The sequence below is a fragment of the Vipera ursinii genome (genome assembly GCF_947247035.1).
Source record: "Vipera ursinii genome assembly, chromosome: 2".
Taxonomy (NCBI): domain Eukaryota; kingdom Metazoa; phylum Chordata; class Lepidosauria; order Squamata; family Viperidae; genus Vipera; species Vipera ursinii.
In genome coordinates this window covers 133,724,683-133,745,864 of record NC_139513.1, presented here as the reverse complement: position 1 = coordinate 133,745,864, position 21,182 = coordinate 133,724,683, and the positions used below count along the sequence as shown (strand labels likewise).

The 21,182-nt window shown below is 38.9% G+C and overlaps 1 protein-coding gene across 1 annotated transcript in view; it reads right to left on the bottom strand.

Annotated features, from left to right (window-relative positions):
• Window positions 1–9,118: 9,118 nt before the first annotated feature.
• Window positions 9,119–21,182, bottom strand: part of RGS9 (regulator of G protein signaling 9) — a 69,904-nt gene continuing 57,840 nt past the window's right edge. Inside the window, exons 13-17 of the mRNA XM_083353193.1 lie at window positions 20,502–20,617; window positions 19,625–19,712; window positions 18,954–19,092; window positions 16,242–16,327; window positions 9,119–13,844 (exon numbers count right to left, since the gene is read on the bottom strand). Of these exons, the coding sequence (XP_083209319.1) occupies window positions 13,667–13,844; window positions 16,242–16,327; window positions 18,954–19,092; window positions 19,625–19,712; window positions 20,502–20,617 (607 nt within the window). The 3' untranslated portion in view covers window positions 9,119–13,666. The remainder of the gene's footprint in view (window positions 13,845–16,241; window positions 16,328–18,953; window positions 19,093–19,624; window positions 19,713–20,501; window positions 20,618–21,182) is intronic.

Sequence of the window (21,182 nt, the reverse complement as noted above, 5' to 3'; positions counted from 1 at the left end):
CTCTGTCTAAACATATTGTCAGCATACTTCCCTCAACAATCTGGATCCTGATTTTACCAGCCTCATGGAAGGCTGAGTCAGCCTTGGGCCGGTCAGGATCCAACTCCTGGCAGTGAGCTGAATTATCCTGCAATACTGCTGTCAGATGCCTATCTTCGCTTTCTTTGAAGCTCGCTAGCAACTGCCATAAGCAAGGTGGGAGGGGACATTGGGGAGGGGAAGCGTGCTGGAGGTGTGAACGAATGCTGTGAGAATTTGGAGAGTATGAGTACTAACAGGAGCCAAAAGTGCCAAACCAAGCTATGTGCCTGCTTTCAAGGACACGGGCCCTGGGAAAGGAATTTACAATGGTGTCTGAGGCACCAGGTTCCCAAAACATCGGAACAGATCCTGATTGGACTACTCCCACTAGGGGGAAGGTTTTGGACATCTGGGATTGCTTTCAATATATGTTTTTCACACTGTTTTTCCTCAGAGCTTGCACTCAGCATCTCCAGTAAAAGTATCTTTTCTCTAACACCTATGGGGTCAAGGGTCATTCTTTACTAGGGAGCAGGCTGTGGCCAGTCTGACAGTTGCATTCTAACCACGGTGCCACCTCAGCTCCTAATTCAAGTACTTAGCTTGAACTTTACATGTGTGAGGATGATTGTCCACACCTGACACTTCCCAACATTCCTTAGTCAGCCAAAACTATACTAATATTTGTTATCTCCTCCCTGTTGACCTGTATTTGTTCTGACCCAACTCATGGCAACCACCAACTTCCTTCTAAAGGAAGGGTCGTCAGGATTCTCTACACTTTCATGCTACCTTTAGATAGCACTGGAATAAAATGGAAAGTACTATTTTAATACTAATGCAGCTAAGTCTGTCTTAAACCAGTCTCTCCTGACTTGGGAAGAGCTGAAAGCAACACAATGTTGCTGATGCGCATTGGTGTCATAGTGAGATACAGTTGGGAAATGTTCTTCAGTGTTTGTCAACCTCAGCAACTTTAAGATGGGCGGACTTCAACTCCCAGAATTCCCCAGTCTGATAGGTGTAGTCCACCCATCTTAAACTTGAGGCTGACAAACACTGGTCTACGTGTGTGGCTTCTGCACTATCTCACCTAATCCAGGTACCCAATGATGTTGTCTATTGAAATTAGAAAGTTGCTAATTTGATAGCAGAGTTTTAGGAGATGAATATTACATTCTTGGTCTCTCCAAAGAAAAAAGCAGTATATAATAAATGCAGATAAAAAATGCCAACATTTCAAATATAAGAATTTCCTGATATATCTTTTCAGCAGTAATACATCATGAAGAACCCAGCCCATGATTCAGGGCAATTTACCAATATAGTGAACGTTGGACAAGTGGCATCTTAGATTTCTCTCTCTCTCTCTCTCTCTCTCTCTCTCTCTCTCTCTCTCTCTCTCTCTCTCTCTCTCTCTCTCTCTCTCTCTCTCTCTCTCTCTCTCTCTCTCTCTCTTTGAATATGGAAATAAAGATGTTTGTTTGATTATAAGGTATCTCCCCAGTGGTTTTGACCTAGGGAGTCAATTGCTATTATTTTTATTTTATTTTACTACTTTGTGGCATATTTTGGTATTAGGTCTTGTCAACTCCTATCATCTACTTGACCTTCTAGGATAGAGGGCGAGATTTAAAAATACTTTATTTAAATAAAACCAATAAATGAAAAAAAACTATTTGATTTTATACTCTCAAATTGTTTGAAATCAAATAGTTTTTGATTTTATTGTTTGAAATCAAATAGTTTTTGATTTTATAGGCAAAGTTGCTAAACAACCAGGCCCTTCCTATTCACCAGGACAATGTGCAGCCCATCACAAGATTGAAATCCTGTAGGCCAGCATGGAATTAAGCTATTCACTTAACATCGCCCGAGTTTAACCCAAGAATGCCTGGAGAGAGAAATAGTTCAAGATATCTTCTTGTGGCTTGATTATTAGTGATCCCTCTACCAAGCCACCTGGTTTTGGCCTGGCTCACTCTGTCTAGATGAAATTGGACAGAATTAGGTGTGCTATTGGAGGAAATGCCTCTGCCTTGAATCTCCGGGGCTGGAAACATTCTCCTTGTTGCGATTGTAGTGCTGATATGCAAATTATTTAACATATTGTGCAAGACTGCCCATGACGTCTGTTCTCTAGTTTCCTAGAAGATCTACACGAAGCAAATTCCAGAGGCAATCAGCTGCATAGTGAACTGGACATCCAGTTATGAGGCCACTGCTGTACCCCTATAGAAGTTTTTGTATATCATTTTGTGGATTGTGTGTCTGTGTTTACTTCTCTTTGTTATGTTCCCATCATACACTAAATAATAAAATAGTCATTCCAAAAAATATTTACTGGTAGTATTATGGATAGGTCAAATGGTAGGTGACTAATACCTGCCAGCTCAGGCCCAGGAAAAATTAGTCATTTTTAAGTGGCTCACATCCTCATGGCTTCAAAGACTTCTTATCTGCTTTGTCCTCCTTCAGTCAGAGCTTCCCAAGGGCAGATCACCTCTTTGGCAGAATCCTTGTAAAGCCAGGGATGGTGATCTTCTTCCCCTCCAGCGTCCATTGGGTGGATTTTGCTCTCCAGAGAAATCTGAAAGAAGCTGCTACACCAAAGACAAACAAAACAAAATGTCACAATTTATGTATTCTCTTTATTTCTATTTCATATTTCTAAACCACCCATCTCCCTCGAAGACAATGACAACGAAGATATCAAAACGGTGGGGAGCTTCTGCCTTTTAAGATCAACTATCACCAGTAAAGGAACAAGCAGTCAAGAAAAGATATTCAAATATCACAATACGTGGTACCTACAAAGATCTGAACCATTCAGGCAATGATATTCCCTTGACACTCCATGAAAGCAAAAGTTGAACTTTGAAGAAGCAAGATAAAGAGAATATTGACCCATTTTAAGTACAGCGTTGGAGAAAATTCCTGTGAATACTATGGACAGTCAAGAAAACAAACAAATGGATTGTCAAACCAATCAATCTAGAGGCAGAAATGAAGAGAATCAAACACTTTGGACACATTATGTGCAGACATTATGGTAAAGGCCTTAGTACTGGGAAAGTTAGATGGAAAGAAGAAGACAACCAGCAGCAAGGTAGATAGACTCAGTTACAGGGGAATTGGGTATACAGTTGAAAGACCTGAAGGGCCAGGTTACGGACAGATTGTCATGGAGAAAATCTCTCTATGAGGTTGCTAGGTACATAATCAATCACAAAGCATTATTAGGATTACTGTATTCCCTGTTGTTTGGAAGAATAAGACATGGCTGCTAAGCTCAAGTGAAACCACCCACAGGATACTTACGTGGATGCTTTTTTGGATTTTGGTTGAAGATCTTCTAAGGGTTGCACTTTTCCCTGTGCCCTGGCAGGATGCTTAGGTGAAAGGGTGGCAAACACTGGTGAATTCAAGCATCGCCATTTCAAGAACCTGCCTAGGGGCAAGGCCATCTTTGGCTTGGGTGGCACCTTGGACTTGGAGTTGATAGCATTTGGAGAACTGTGCCCATTGTCCAGTTCAGAATCTATGGAGTTCTGGGCCCTTTCCAGGAGGGAAGGAAAGGGGTCAGAACCAAACCTGTTAGGTTCTAAGTTCTTCTCCGTGACAGATGTATTGTCTAAGTCTACCCGAAGAGGTGAGGAGTAGCTGGCACTGTTTGGCAGAGGGAGTTGCTTGAGGCATTGAGAAGGTGGCAGAGGATCAGAGGTACCAGTATAAATGGCCAAATGCGAAACAGGAACAGTAAACTGACATAACTGCAGGAAAAATACAGAAAGAGAGAGAATGGTTATAGCATAGACAATTATATAGAATTCTTATAGAAAATTGAGTATTATACTTAGTCATCTGTTACCTTCTTCACTACACTTCACATTATGGTCTTTCCAGCATTCATACAATTCTATGGGGAGCCTCCATCATGTCTTTCTACAGTTCAGTGTGAGCAAAGCAATGCTACTGCGAATTACAGAGTGCATGATGTCACATTCAGTCTGATCTGGCTTCTGCCAGTAGGTAGAAACCAACCAGTCCAGATGTGCCAAAAGTCTAATCTGCACAATTGATCTCAAATTAATTTTTGAGAGTGGGAAAATTCTACATCTCTTATGGCCCCTTGGCTGCCTGTTGAGGACTACGATATTGCAGCCTCAGATGCATGGCCAGTGCTAGAAGTTATCATCTATCTATCTATCTATCTATCTATCTATCTATCTATCTATCTATCTATCTATCTATCTATCTATCTTTCAGTAGTGGGATTCAAATATGTGAACAACCGGTTCTCTGTGTGGATGCCACTTCTGGAAGTCCATTCTGGGCCTGGGCAACAAAAAATTAGCTACAGGTTCTGCCGAAATGGTGCGAACTGGCTGAATCCCACCATTCTTTCTATCTATCTATCTATCTATCTATCTATCTATCTATCTATCTATCTATCTATCTATCTATCATCTATCTATCTATCTATCATCTATCTATCTATCTATCTATCTATCTATCTATCTATCTATCTATCTATCATCTTCTAACACTAGCTGTACAGCAGCAAAGGATAGTCCTTAACCAATTCAGTACTAAATATATTGTATGTGTATGTGTGTGTTCATGCATCAAAAAATAAAACTAGTTCAGAAATCCTATGTTTTCAATATAGAGATGTGTATTACTATTACAGTTCTGACACAATTCTTACTACAAATGTCTGATCTGTTGTTAAGCAAGTGTGACACTATTATGCATACAAACTGCAGTGTTAAGAACTCACGGCGGGGAGGGGGCTGTTAAAGTTTTTCAGTCTATTCCTTAAAACAATAAACCCATTTCCCCGAAAGTAAATTCCTCCCCAAAATCAGAAGGGTTACCCCTCATTCCTAAAGCACATACTTGATATGTATAACACCCCAAGTTTAGCTTCAACCTATTCAGACAGAGCTGGGAAAAATCTCCCATTTGAAGAAAATCAAAGCAAAATATCAAAGCAAAATATTGGGATAAATTGATAAAATTATAATTAGAGCAGTTTTCTAGAGCCCTAAAATGTTAGGAAATTTTTTTCCCGTTGATACATTTTAATTGGCTACTCTGTGGTTATCCAGAACATGTCTATGGAGATTCTCAGTCATCCAGGTCATGGTTGTCCCAAAGGTGCTTCAGCTTCTGAAGAAGCTTCTTGGATGAGAAGCAAAACATTTTCAAGGAAAAGACCAAGAAAGCCCACTTGCCTTTCGAAAAACACTTTAGGTTATCCAGAAGATGATAAATAGTATTGGCATCTACTGTGGCTACCCACAGAAATCAATCAACCAACTGTAAGAGTTCTGCTAGTCAAATTTGGTTGAAGTCTGTCAAAGTTATTACCTGATTGTCATACCCATGTTATACAACTGCATATTCCTAAATAAATCCCTTTAATAATATGTATTCATAGTCCTCGGCTTATGACCGGTTGCTGAACAACCCTTTGACGTTACCACAGACCGGCCCTGAACTATTTTCTGAGCTAAAATGGCTGTAAACACACACTACCATAGTCACATAATTGCATTTTGGGTGCTTGGCAATTGGCTCACCTTTACAGCTGATTACAGCATTACACAGTCATGTGACCACAATTTGTGACCTTTTTGCTAGTTTCCTGCATTCTGGTTTCCAGGAAAAAATACCCATTGGGGAAAATGGATTAGCTTAATGACTGTTGCATTCACTTGTTTTAAAAGTGTGTTATATATGTGTACACTTTGAGAGGAAGCAACTACATTTCATTTTAATGTGTGCCATTGTGCCCACAAGAAAAAATGACAATAAAGTTTATCTATCTACTTAACAATTACTATGTTCACTTTCACTATTGTAAAAAATGGTTGGAATAGACAGCCATGTGATGTCTTGATTTATAATTGCAACAACTTATAACTATAATTCTGGCCCCAATTATGATTGTAAGCCGAGGACTAACTTTAGTATGGGCATGATACTCTAGGAGTATATTGGCAGAGTGGTGCTGAATTTTATTTGATTCTACTCCTGTAGCACAAAAAGTAGTTATTTTTACATGGTTAATCAGAAGGGGAGGTAGAGAAAGCAGAAGCTGGTTAATTTGGACTTTTTTTAAAAAAAAAAGATCACCTTAACTAATGCTGTCATTTGGTATAATAAATGAACATTAGTTCTCCAAATGCTGGGTCAAATCCTTTGAAAATAGCAAACTAGCTCTTGTAAAAATAATTGTTTTCTGACACTGTATAACAAACACCTTAATGATTATATTGAAGCATGTTGTTCATATTTTAGTTAGGGAGAAATGTTATCTGGAGCATGCAAGGGAACCTGTCAAGGAAAACAAAAGTGCCTTTTGGAAAAACACAACTTTGAGGGAGTTCACAAGTACCTCCTGCACAGACATGCATCTCCAAATCACATTTTGCCTGTTGAATCCAGGTTTTTGCACTGTTCTACTATGTTGAGAGATGCATAGCCCAGATATTAAATATATTTTTCATAGAAACACATTAGGATGCCCTATACAAACTTCCTAGAAATGAAATGTATTATAAATATATTATAATAAATGTACCGGTATTATAAATGTTTGCTGTCTAATCACAATTTAAATACGTTATAATTTAAAAAATAAGATCTATTACCTAGGACTTTCTAGATACCTAAAATGGTTTAAGCTTAGTTGCTTAATCAAAATGGTGAGCAACTTTACTCCAACCATAAAAAGATATTGGAGTTAAATAAATGAACTCCCAAATCTCATAGCATTTATAAGGGAAAAGAAAATATGGAAAAACAGGATCTGCTTCTGTGTGGATAATGCGAGTAATTCTTTTCAAATTCTTCCTAGCTCTGTTTCCTAATTCAGTTTTATGACCAGGATCAATGGAATGTCACTTGGTTTTAGATAAAAAGCGCTCCAAATCAAGATTACAGCCTTTGCCAGTATTACATGCTGAAGTTCCTGCACCTGTGTACATTGAATATGGAGAGGCTTATTTCACTGTTTGTAAACAAAGATGCCACTTCCAGTTTTCCTTACCTTGAAATTCTCACATTGTCAACTAAGATGGCCTCAAATTGTCTCATGTAATTCAAAAGAATTTGCTGTTTCTTGGTGCTTTCTATCAAACTTCTGCATCTTGTCATGCAGGTATCTTTTCTGTTGTGTCTGTCATGCTTTTATTTATCTCCCTTGATCATTCATCCTATACAGTGTGAATTTCCTGGTGCATTTCTTTTGCCCTTGGCATGATACGTCTTTGTTTCAAATATCACCGAACAGCCGATCTCATAGCATGCCATTTCAGGTACCAAATGTGGTTGCACACAATGGTACAAATGCTTTCCTTCCAGTTTTTCCTTGTCTGTACTGCAATATTGGAGAGGAAGGATCTACGTCCAGCCCTGCTCGCTATCACATTTATCCAAGGGTTTAAAAGGACATTACCACAGTATGAAACTCTCTAATGCAAAATACCAATGTATATGTCCATAGAACATGAGACACCTGACTTCAGTTTGCTTCATACAATAGGAAATTCAAGCTGACTGTTCCATTGCAGTAAGAATGGGCGATGGGTGTCTCCATATAATGTTGAGTTGCAATTCGCATCATGTCTTATTACTAGCCATACAGGTTACAATAGATGGAGAGTTCCACAAAAACACATTACCCACCCTTGAACTGACAATGGAATATTGTGCTGTGGCAGTACACAAAAAAGTTGCACTCTGGGAATTCTGAGTTTAGCCCATTTTTGTAGTAGGGGGGATGGAATAGTCCAGGTAATGACTATGCAACATTGTTCATCCCTTGATCATAATATTTAAATTTCAATAATCATTTTAAGGCTTATTTTTAAAAGGCATCAATTAATCTGGAAATGAGGTGTAACAGACTGAGGAAGTAAACCATAGGGGGTTAACTGGTAATAGACTGATACAAATATATTCAGAATGAAAACCTAGATTGATCCTAAAATAAAGTGAGGATGCATTCAAAAAGAACTGCTTTGTTGATGAATTTCTTTCATTTCTGCTTTACTCTTAACAGACTCTCATTTTTTTTCCTTTCTTGTAGTTTTAGACTTTTAGTTGTTTGAGAGTAATTTGTATCCCAAAGGTTAGCAAACCTTGCTAAATTATTCTCTTTCATATTTTTTTTTTAAAAAAGATCTTTAACAAGTAACTCATCTTACTGTTGCTAGTGATGCTTTTGGACCGACAAATGGTTGTCTAACCTCTTCTTAAAAACCACCAGTAAGGGTGCTTCAACACTGGAGTTTTTTAAAAAGAAGATATTGGACAAGCATTTGTCTGAAATGGTACAGGGTTTCCTGCCTGAGCAGGGGGTTGGACTAGAAGACCTCCAAGGTCCATTTCAGCTCTGTTATTCTGTTATCCCAACCCTCACAGCAGAATATAAATAGACAGGTTTGCAATTTATTACACCATTTCCACTCTGCTATTCCTCAAAAAGCAGTTAGAAGTTCTATGGTAGCTGTTGGGAACTGAGGGAACACCATAAGGCATTTAATGTTCACCTTCCAGTTGACAAGTAAGAGAATTGAGGGGGGGGAACCCTTCATCTAATCAATATCCTGAATTGTGAGTTTCAAAGAGATGCCACTTCCTTTCAAGAAAAGCAAAAATATGGTTTCTCCTGCTCCCCATCCATGTTTTCAATTCACCTGGTATTTTTGCTTGGTCTTTTTGAAAAGAAATGTGAGTGTTGCTGTTGCAAAGATGCCATTTGTTTTCACACTTAACTGTTGCAATTATTGGAATGATATTGCTTGGTTTAGACCCCAAAGCCAATGAACCCCAAGATAGGACAGCCCCAGAGCAATTCTAAAGGGCTGCAAAGTACTTATGTAGAAAAAAAATCTTTATCTGACAGATAATATTGTGGCAGAAGGAGAGGCTTCAGTAGCAGACAGCATGATTTGAAAAAGCTGCTCTTAGTTAAATTTCTAAAGAAGAAAAAGAATTCAAATTAAAATGATAAAGGTAAACACATGGGGAAAATAAAAACATATGGATGGAGACAAAGACAATGAAAGACACACAATGATTATTTCAAGTTCTAGTTTTATTTAACTAAGGGGAATAAAATGGGGGAAAAGTATGACAAGTCTGAATAATAAAAAGACAACCCATTGCTTGTAATTAAAACAAGGTGAAGCACATTTTATTTTTAACAGAAAACAAAAAGCAGTAACAGTATATATCTTCTGGATTGTATATGCTAACCAAGCGACAATGGAAGACAGCATGGACAACATGGTTTCAACTGTTTTATTTAATTCCTAGGAAATGTTGTAATTTAGTTGTAAAGCCATTCCACCTGAACTAGAACATAGCTATCATGTGCATGCCATTCTAGAAAAAAAATGACATAATGGTTAATGAATGGTTTCTCAACATCTTAGCAAAACTGAAAAGAATCATGGCAAGAGTTAGATCAGCTTGGGTCCCCTTCCATGGTCAAACAAGCAGGTATAGAAATAAAGATAGTGTCTTAGTCCTGCCTGCAGAAACACTGAATTCCAATTGTAATTATGAGAACTGGAGAGCAAAAAGAAAGCCTATTCTTGCTTGTTAAGGATCAGGAGATCGAGGGCTGCTGTATTGTGTGGTTTGATGTTCTGTATATGCAGGGCTTTTTTTGTCACAGAATGCACGGAATGGAGTTCCGGTACCTTTTTTTGAGTTGTGTTCTTTTCCTATTGTTGCCCTTCCTATCCCCATTTGCTTTTGAAAATGCCCCGCTGGCGGTACGGTGCGAGTCGGGTCCCCTCTGATGCTGTCTGCCTCCTCTAGCAGGAGCCATGAGGCGCCGGAGCACCACAGCCAGAGTGTGGCTTGATTGGCTGGGTCGGACCATGTGGTGTGGAAGCCGATGGTGGCGGTGGGAGACACATAAACATGGAGGCCCTCTGTCACGAGAGGGTGAGTGAGCCTTTTGCCTTCCCTTACAGAAGGTGGGGTATGAGGTTAAAAAGAGTCAAAGCGAGAGGAAAGAAAGGCAGCTGGCGTGGAAGCTTGCCCGACAGCAAAACTTTGCTGTTTAGAGTTCCTTGGGTAGTTCATAAGCTGGGATGTCTACGAAAATCTCTTTTTAGTTTTTTATACTTTATAATCAAACTGCAGAGGGGAAGAATAAGAATAAAGCCAATGTCTTGTGATTTGGAGGTGTCATTATTAATAATATATATTAACTATGTATTGGTCAGATGTAAAGGTAGACCTACAATATGAGGTTTAATCAGATCTATTTATTAAATTGGGTTTAACTTAAAAGGTAAATGCAAAGTAATCTGTTCATTGACAAAATTTCAACTTTCATTTGTTTCAAGTCAATATCCATATTAAACTCCAAATGTAAATTTTTCCACCTTATTTGACAACTTCTTAAAAATAATTCAATCTTTTACAAGCAACTAAAGTTTGTTTTATTGGGCCAATTTCATTCCACATAGAAAGCTATTACTATTGCTATTTCCAGACGAGTGTTAAGACCTAGCTTTGCCAGTTAGCATGGTGGGGGATGTCTAAAAGTATGATGCAACCTTGGGGATAGCTACTGGCTTAAGGAAACTCTTCCTGCCTTGTTAATCTTTTAGCCTTTTCAATTTTTAACTTTGGTTTATATTTTTACTTGTAAGTTTTAAATGGTTCTTAATCCTGTTTTTAATCTATGCTTTTATTCATGTGTTCATATGGTTTCATTATGATGTTGTAAAATTCGCAGTCACTTAAGTGAAATGGGTGATGCAGAAATGAAATGAAATGAAATTTAAATAAATAAATAAATGAAAGAAAGAAAGAAAGAAAGAAAGAAAGAAAGAAAGAAAGAAAGAAAGAAAGAAAGAAAGAAAGAAAGCCAGCCGTAATCTAGCACAAAGAATCTGCCAAAAAGACCAGGCTGCTAAGAAGCTTTTGCAAACTGGGTTGCTCCTTCCTTGATACTTCTACTTTGGGAGCAATGTGTATTTGTGCATGCATCTCTAAAATTGGGTTTCTTCATTATTCTTAGCTGGGGAAGCTGACTCCCATCTTGTGCCTGAGACTTCCAGCCTAAGGCTTGTGAACAATGCAGACATCTCTGTTGGGGTGGCTGGCAATTCCTATGGTTATAGTATGCTAGAGGCCATAATCTATTATTAGTCTTCTTTAAGATATACTCAAACACAGGATATATACTATACATTTTCTAAATAACTAATGTATTACTAAAGAATCCTTGAAAAGATTCTAAGGAGCCGTGAAGTTACCCCCCCAAAGACTTTCAAAACATTATTTTGGTGTGTTATATAGCTACAGTGTTGACCTTTTTAAACAGATAGAACATTTTAATTAATCTCCATAGCTGCATTTTCAAAGTTGAGAGTCTCATGAAGCTCTGCCTAAATTATAGCAGTGCTGCTGGGCTACATTTAGATTTCTTTGATCTAACAGAAATTATCACTCCTAGGATTGTTTTAAGATCACATCCTTGGTATGTTCTCATGGCCTTTTTGACGATGGTATTCTAGTTCTGCCAATATCACAGAGATTCCCAAACCATTCCTTGTATCTTGCAACCGATGATGAAAAGCAGTGACAAAAAAAAGGTCAAAACTGAAAGTCAGCCTAAACCCAGCTAGATCAAATGATAGAAATAGTATCTGCATGACTGAACTAACTTCCTGAAAATAAATGAAACGTACTGAGAAGTTGTATGAGCCTCAATTCCACTTAGTTGTTCAAAAACCACTGTAATATTTCAAGCACATACTGACTATGATTAATAGCTGTAGATTATTTAAACAAAAGGTCAAGCCCTGCAATTCATCTTCACCTTTCTGCTGGAGAAGCATTTAAGTTTTGCTGACGTTGCTCATAGTGAATGCAAGGAGAAAAAATACACTTCTTCTGGCATTTCCAATCTCTTCAAGGGCTTTTGACCTCTGTCTGCTTTGAGACACATGGCAGTCAAGCCTCTATGACAGGCATATACAGGTAATCCTTGTTTTATGACATTTGGGATCAGAATTTCTGCTGCTAAGCAGGAAAACTAATTACATGGAACACCAATGTAAATATAATACGTTCAGAAATTACACAAAAAATTGCTGTCTAGAAAAGCCCAACAGATACTGCATTGTCATGTATATACATTAGAAAGCTTCTTCTTATACTCCATTATTGCATTCTTTGAGACTAAGTGGAATAACCCTTCTGCACTGAACAACCAATAGTATTCAAACCGTGGAATTTGGTGGCTGGTGTTAATCTTATCCATTAGAGAGCATATCCTTTAATCTATCTATCTATATTATTAAAACTCTCCTGTTAGTCTGACTGTAACCTTTAATTGCACAAAACAGTGCATCATAAGGTAATAATTTTTTAATCCATGGACCTCTAATGGGATAACTTAAAGAGTGTATGCAAAATCCAGGACCCGTGACTCCCGTGGGATTGACATTTGGCAGAGTTGTGACTAACTCAGTACCGTCATACCGCTGCATTGCTGCAGCCAGCTGTACTCATGTGATCGCAATTTCCAAAACTCCTTGCCAGCTTCTCACAAGGAAGGGAATGGGAAGTTGGCAGAAAATCAGAAGACACTCTCTTTCCTGCTGTTTCTTTACCCGTCTACGGTCATTCTGTTTCTCTGGGTAAGGAAATATCTCTGAAATATTGACCCAACAGGTTATGAGTTGTCTAGTATAAAATACATTTGTCCAGTAGAATTGTAAAATCCACTAAGGGCTTTCCTTTAAATGGTAACCATGCAAATGATTAAGCATCTGGGCACCTAGGATCTTTACATTCCTTAGGAAATCTGAAATATCTGCCCCAAAGAAAGATGCTATCCTATTACTGCATATTAAAGTGGATCGTTCTAATTAAACCTAAAAAAGAATCTGTACATTATCTGCAAACATTTTCTAAAATGAAAGTAAAACACAACCCATTGTATAGAACCATTCTGAACAGGAAAAGACGATTAAATGATATTAAGGGGTTATATCATAAAGTAAATCTGGATTATGCACAATCATTTAAATGTGTCCACTAGTCTCCTTCCTCAAGGCCTGCTCCTTATCAAATTCCTGAGTTGTTCTCTAGGCAATGACCAGATAAGAAGATTCTGATCTGGCTGATGTATTGCAATAGGATGCTTCAGCCTTTTTTCTTTTGTTATTGACAGGCATAGAGAGGCCAGGCAGCTGGTTGCCATGGCATCCAGACTTTGTAGTGTTTGTAGAAGTGGGAGGGAAGTTTATAGAAAACACGGTGTAAAGTGAGCTGATCTGATATGAAAAGCATCACTGCCACACTCGTAAGGGGACTTTTTTTGCCACCTGTGTTCTAGGATTCTGTCATCAGCAGAAGGGACACTGTTCTGGATACCATGGCAACAGCCAACTGTAGATGGAAGGAAGGCAAGGGGGGGGGGGAGAAAGGGAGAGAGAGAGAGACAGAGACACACACAGAGAGAGATTGCTAATGATGAAACCCCAGTGGCACCTGCAGGCCAGGAGGAGGAAATGCAGCCCTATATAGAGCCAGCATCCTCCTCCTGGCTCTGTGGGTTTTCTCCTGCCATGGGCCCTCCAGCCCTATTGGGACCCTATTTAGCAGGTGGGGCCTCCTGCTTGAGCTGGCTTCTGCGATCCAGCTTGCTCATAACCTGGGTGATGTCCACATTGGTGGCGGCTTCTCTAGCTTTGGCTTCTTCCTCCAGCTGCCTCAAGAGGATGGGGCTGGGACTGGAGCGCAGGTGCTTGCGGACAAACGGATTGTAAGAGCTGAACAGGAAAAAAATCAAAGCCAGAAGGTTACTATAATCATTATGATCATTATTAATTAACATATTTCTACCGCCTTTCAATAAAGCGATGGAAAACTGCAAAAGCGCCTTTCAGGTATAAAACCAATCTACTACAGATTTTAGCTCACAAAGGCTCATGTCTCTTAATACATTTGTTAGTCAGAAAGAGTACTCCTGTATCAGGATTCCTATCATAGGGTCCTCTCTTTTCTCACAATGTCTACAATTAGTTTTAAGTTAATGGTGAATATTTGTCCAACTGAATTCAGCATATGCCTCACCGTCTCGAGGCAGCCCAGTCTAAAATTAAAACAACTTGGAAAGAGCAATTAAACTCAGAAAGCCTCTTTCATGAAAACCTAGCCAGAATATCCAGCATTTGTGTGGGTTTGCATAAAACCCTAAACAGATGCACAAACATTCTGGCCCTCATCCAAAAATGTTGGAATTGTATCAGAATGGGAGCTTCATCACTTTTCCATCTATCTAAATTTTACACTAAGATATTATAGAAAGTTAAGAAATGCTTTAAAATAGAAGGGAGAAAGAAAATTAGCAAAACCCTTTCGGGTTAACAAAAGTGTATTTAACACTGAGGCAGATCTATACTTGATCCCTTTTATTGCTCATTGTAAATATTTATTGCAATAAACAATCCTGCGATAAGGATTATAGGTAAGTAATTCAGAAAGATGCTAACTAAATAGTATTCTACACGCTCAGTAATCTGCAAAACTATGAACAAGTATCTTTTTTCAGCAGTTAGTCCTTGACTTACAACTTCCATTTAGTGACCATTCAAAGTTACAACGGCATTGAAAAAAGTGACTTATGACTGTTTTTTCTTTGCAGGCTAATTCTGCCAGCTGCCAGGAGCTTGATCCTGACCGGCTCAAGGTTGATTCAGCCTTCCATCCTTCTGACGTTGGTAGAATGAGGACCCAGATGGGCTATATGCTGACTCTGTAAACTGCTTAGAGAGGGCTGTAAAGCCCTGTGAGGTGGTATATAAAGCTAAATGCTATTGCTATTTTCATACTTACAACTTTTGCAGCATCCCCATGGTCACAAGATCAAAATTGGGATGCTTGACAACTGGCATGTCTTTATGATGGTTGCAGTGTCCTGGGGTCATGAGGACCCAGATTGTTGGGGGCAATTAAGCTGACTTTGTAGTAATGCCGCTTGGGGTGTGTGTGTGTGTGAAAGCCCTAATAAGCAGGCATATACATAGAATGAAGGCTACTGCTAAGCTTTGTAAGCCGCCCTGAGTCTTCGGAGAAGAGCGGGATATAAATGGAATTAAAAATAAATAAATAAATAAAAATGTGATCATCTTTTGTGACCTTCTGACAAACAAAGTCGATGGGGAAGCCAGATTCACTCAACAAAAGCATTACTTACCGTACTTAACAACTGCAGTGACTCATTTAACAAGTATGGCAAGAAAGATTGTAAAGTGGGGCAAAAATCACTTAACAACTGCCTTGCTTAGCAATGGAAATTTTGGGCTCCATTGTGATTGTAAGCCAAGGACTATTTGTACTATTTTAGTATGTAACATGCTTGGCAAAATATGTTCAGCAAATATATTAATAAAATCACGATCAATTATAGTTGGATCTAGCTAGAACAGTCTTTCTAAGAATTAGAAAGTTAAAGTTAAGTTCACTTGATTCTAAACTGATCTTTAATGACATCTTTCTCATCCTATTATATGTTGAGGAAGATTGGGAAAATTACCATGATTGTCAGAAAGCAACTGTCATGATTTTTCACTCCTTGCATATTGGGGCCGTGCAAAGTCTTTGAAAAGAATACATCCAAAATACATGCAAAACACCCCTTTTTGAACAGGCTTGTCTTTTCCAGGCTTGCATGGCTCCTTCAGAAGTCAATTCTGTGTCTCATACCACGTGAAGTGGCTAGGCATGTCTATACTGTCTTATGCAAATGATGCAAGTTAAATATATACATGCTATGTTTCATTGATATGAAATCACTTCCAAAGGCTATTAGGGAAGCATCTAACTTCTAATTCTATGACATCTTAGAAATATAAAAAAGAATGTGTGATTTTCTCTCTTTTAGGTAATTTTCATCTTTTTTTTCCTCTTATGAAATAGTTAGATAAGTACTAAACCTTAATATTTAAAAATATTTATTTATTATTAACTTTATTTGCTGCCAATTTCGCGGTTCAAGGCGACTCTCAGTGGCATGATGTCTCTGATTATCAAACTGGAAGTCAGACATTTTTTCCTCAGGGAAAGAGCACCTTAATATGTGCAAATGTATAAATAATAATCATTTTCCTTTAGTTCCTAATTTAAACCAACAATGAAGAAATGTAATTAAGCCTCAGATGACTTGCCTTTTTTTAACTGTTTCTTGAGGTACAATTGCCTTGGACAACATTTCTTTGTATACCGGAGACTTTAAATAGCGACCATAAGAATCCTACTAGGGAAAAGAAAGGGCAACTGGTAGTTGTAGATTGCAAGCATCCTAATTAAAATCATTTCTCTATACAGCTGTTTAGGAGTCAAAGAGGCTGGGAGTGGAGGCATCAAGAGAATATTCTCACCAAGAAGCACAAGAAAACATCTCTTCTCAATGTTAAATATGCATCCGGAAAAACCACTGGTTAAATTAAAGCTCACATGGTTAGAATTCACACACAGAGAAACAAACAAATAAAAAAGAGGCAAGGAAGATGTTTTCTCAGATGCTGAAATATACAACAGGGGTTGGGAAAGACATTGTCTATTGTTGTTGGTGTTATTTTCTATTGAGCATTGAACCCAGAGCTGCTGTTGAAAAATGGGTAGCCGTGTAAATTGAGTAAAATAAAATGAGGAAATAACAGAACAATTGTGGCAAAAGAAAGGTAGTACCAATTACAATAGGTGCCTTGGGCGCAGTCCCGAAACAACGAGAGCACCACTTGAACACCATCGGCATTAACAAAATCACCATTTCCAACTGGCTACCTATGTACAAGTACCCTATAAGCAGGTTATGTAATAATGATTGGATGAGATACTAATATATTAGACTTTTCCTTTGAACAACTGGAATGCTGAGCAAATCGTTTTTGTTTCTTATGCTGCTAAAACATGTAGTCATAAGATGGAAGAGAGGAATTGAGTAAAATAATGGTATACTAAAACTTTTGGGTAACAACTTATTATGGTTGGTCACAGTCAGCCATATGTTTGGATTTGGCATTTTTATCCGCCTATTGAGTCCTTCCCAAGGACTTGGGATAGGCAGATGTTGCTATTTGATTATGTGAAAGGTATAGTAGAATGTAAGCTGTTCCAAGTAAAGCTGCCTTTTGCAATTGATGGATGGTGGTTTTGTCAATGTCCACAGAGGGAGAGCTGGTGTGAAGGACCACAGGGAGGTGGCAGTTTCGCAGATAGGAATGAGCACATTCCAGAAAGGGGGCGGGGAGGGACAAGTGGCAGCACACCCCAGAGATGTAGGTAGGAGATAGAGAAAGGAGTCTGGATAGAGTTCCCTAGAACAGGGGTAGGCAACCTTGGCTCTTTTATGACTCGTGGACTTCAACTCCCAGAATTCCTGAGCCAGCATGGCTCAGCTTGGAAACTTCTCCCTTTCCCCTCAGCATGGCTGGCTCAGGAATTCTGGGAGTTGAAGTCCACGAGTCATGAAAGAGCCAAGGTTGCCTACCCCTGCCCTAGAATCTCCCAAGGTATATCTGCCAGGCTGACACTAGCAAGTATTTAGTCTGGCAAGGTTCAATCTGAAATATGCAAGCAAAAAACCCCCAACAACAACAACCCTGAACTCTGGCTGAATTATTCCATGCTGTTCTTGGGCTTAACCTGACATGAGCTAAAGTCTATTCTGCCCCATTCAGATCTGAACAGCCTCCAGACACTGGGTCAAGGCATTGACAGCGTCACCTGTGCCATCTGGGTTGACAAACAGTGCTGAGTATCAGCAGCACATTGATAATACCACACCTCAAACTGGTGGATGACCTTACCTGGTGTTGTCATGTAGAAGGTGAAGAGGAGAGGAGAGAGCATCAAGTTCTGAGGCACCCCACACAAGGGGCTGCAGATGTAATCTCTCCTCATTGTCTCCAACTGGAACTGACTACTGTACTAAGGAAGGAGATGAACCACTAGAACACACTGCCTCCCACTCCTAACCCTCACAACTGGTTCAGAAGGATTGTGTGGTCAATAATATTGAAAGCTGCTAAGGGATCAAGGAGTACCACGCCCATCCTGGTTCTGCTGAAAGATCAACAGCAAGTGTGACCAGCACTGTCTCTGTAATATACCCTGGCCTGAAGCCACACTGAAATGCTTCCAGAAATCTGTTTGCTCTAAGATCCTCTAAAGCTATCATCAACCACCAGAAAGGGGAGATTGGAAACTGTCCAATAATTCTCCAACAGGGAAGGGTCCAGAGCTGACGTCTTGAGGAGGGGGCATAGCATTGCCTCTTCAAGGCTGATGGGACCACCACCACCATCCATCAAAGAGGCTGAAACCACCGCATGAACCCACACTGTGTTCACCTGTCCTAACAAAGAGGAGGCTAGACTAATAGATATAAGGACTTTGTCCACTCCAATGCCCAGGATATCTCAGTTCCTAAAAAACTGAATTTTCCTCTTGAAAAACTTATCTTTGTATGAAAGTCATTCACTTTATATAATGAAAATCATGTGGAATCAACCCCAAATTATCTTTCCTCACACAGAGTTGTTCCAATGTGTTCTCTTTGGAGCAACACGCAAGAGATATTTGTCTATATCTAGGTGTGTGTATACAGCAGGGACCCCTATCCCCAGTCTGTGGACCGGCACTGGGCTGTAGCATGCCAGAAACTGGGCATCATGAACAAGTGAAGCCCCATCAGTGGGATGCAGACAGCATACAAAACCATGCTCCTTCCAGTCCGTAGAAAAACCTCTCTCCACAGACCCAGTCTCTGGTGCCCAAAAGGTTGGGGGTTGCTGGTATATAGCATATTTGTTAATATCTTTTTTGTTTCCTTCAAAAATATCTAGGTAGCTGGAATGGAAACTCAAATGACCAACCTTTTTCATGAGCATGTAAATATGAGTCTGTGCAGCATCTAAGACATAACGTTGAGGGTTTTTGAGGCCTCTGACTGTAATGCCCATAGTCGTGCTATCAATATTAATCCAACGTCTTGCTCCTGGAGCCAAGAATGTTCTAGAATTGAAAATTATAAGGGGAGGAAAAATATTTAATAAAATCAGGGAGATGGGATTTTTTTCCCATAAATAAAATGCTTTTATTCTTTTTTGAATATGAACTGATATTGTATCAGTTTCACATATCTCAAATATTATGTTAATAACCAATAATATACAGAATTAATATCACAGAACATAACAACTATCACTGGAACCTTAAAATATTTTCACCATCTCCAGCTGACATTTTGGTTAGGCTGTAGACTTCGTCAATGAAAAAATGTCAGATTTTATGGCTAGCTGACCAAAAATAATGTGGGATAACAATCAAATAAATAAACAAGATAGAAGAATTCTGAATAATAGCCTGATACTATTAGATTCTATTGTTGGACACAGTTCTTTATTTCCATTATAGTATAATATGATTATATTCTTAGACTGTAGTCTCACTGTCATTCCTTTCACTATTTAACCACAAAATACAGAAATGGAACTAAACAGAACAAGGAAAGTTACTAGAAAGATTCAAACTAGAATATGCTCACTTGTAAATTTCTTCTGCTTTTTCTTTCGCTTTGGATTGATCTCCATACTTCAAATCTTCACAAGCTTCCCAAAATCCCAGATTCTCCCCTGAATTAAACAGGAACAAAAAACAGCATTTTTAAAATTAAATTTATACACCCCCTATCAGAGGTCCCCAACCTTTTGGGCACCAGGGACCGGTTCTGTGCGTGGTTTTGTGTGCTGCCTGCATCTCATGGATGGGGCTTTGCTTGTTTGTGCGGCCTGGTTGCTGGCATGCTGCGGCCCAGTACTGGTCCACGGACCGGGGATTGGGGACCCCTGCCCTATCTCATTACCAAGAGCAACTCTAGGCAACGTTTTATGATATCAACTCTTGTAAGACAATATTAAAAACAGAATAATGTAAGTCTAGAGTAACCATACTAAGACCATAACCAGACTTCTAGAACATTAGCAGAAGTAATTTTTCTGACTCCATTCTCCAAATCAAAACAATTTCCCATTACAGAAATGCTATAAACATGAGAATTATTTTCCCTGGTATATGGCCATCAGATTACACCCTATTTTATTCATGAATGTCCCAAACCAGGGGGATTTGTAAAGGGCCAAAAAAATTAATGTTGTTGAGCCCTTCTACTAAACCACAAAGATTCTGTTATGCCTCGAGTATAAAATGTCTTCCCCTCTCACAGACAAAATCTATAATAAGTCACGCTTTATTCTTGTTATTAATAGCTGCAATGTAATCCCACATCACCTTACAAATAATTAAGGGATTAAATCACTTTCTGTATGTAAAATTCCTCTCAGTTTGCTGTGGGTGACATCAGTGACTTCAGATTGTATAGAATACCTTGACATTTGGAAAAGCAGGCTCATCTTCATACCTACCACTAAATTCCTTCTTCAGGAACAGCTGGAAACTCTGACGTCCTTTGGGGTCTTTCATCAGCTCACTAAAGTTTAAGGCCCATTTCTCCACTCGTGTCTTGGTGGGGATTTCTACCCTGCCCAAAGAGAGAAAGTCTCCTTTAAATTAACATTGATTTCATGAACCTGCCCATGTGTTTATTTATAAACAAACAGTGCTGTTTGTCCCTGAAATCAATTCTTTTGAGATTTTCTATTTTGTTTTGAGTTTTGACAGAACCGAGAACTCTGCCTGTCCTTCCTTAGCAAATGTGTATTCACACTTGAGTATCTTGGCTGCTTTTGACTGGTTTTTCCTCTGACTTCTAATGTAATGACCAGGACAAGTCAGAGTGTCCCTCAGGTCAAGCTTGACTCATAGTTACCTACAGGGACACAGAAATATTATTTTCTTACCAGAAATGTTGTTTTCTTAGCAAAAAAACAAAAATGGTTTACCATTTCCTGACAACAATTTCCCAGCTTCCCAGTCTAATCTATATTCTGTGATAGTACCCAAGCAGTATCGAGACCCATCCTTGCTTAACTTTTTCAAGCTAGCCAAAGTTGGCTAGGTATTGCTATCTAAAATAGCCAGTGATCATGAATTGTAATATTTATTAGGATCATTATAGAAACATATTTCCCTTTAATTTAGGCAAT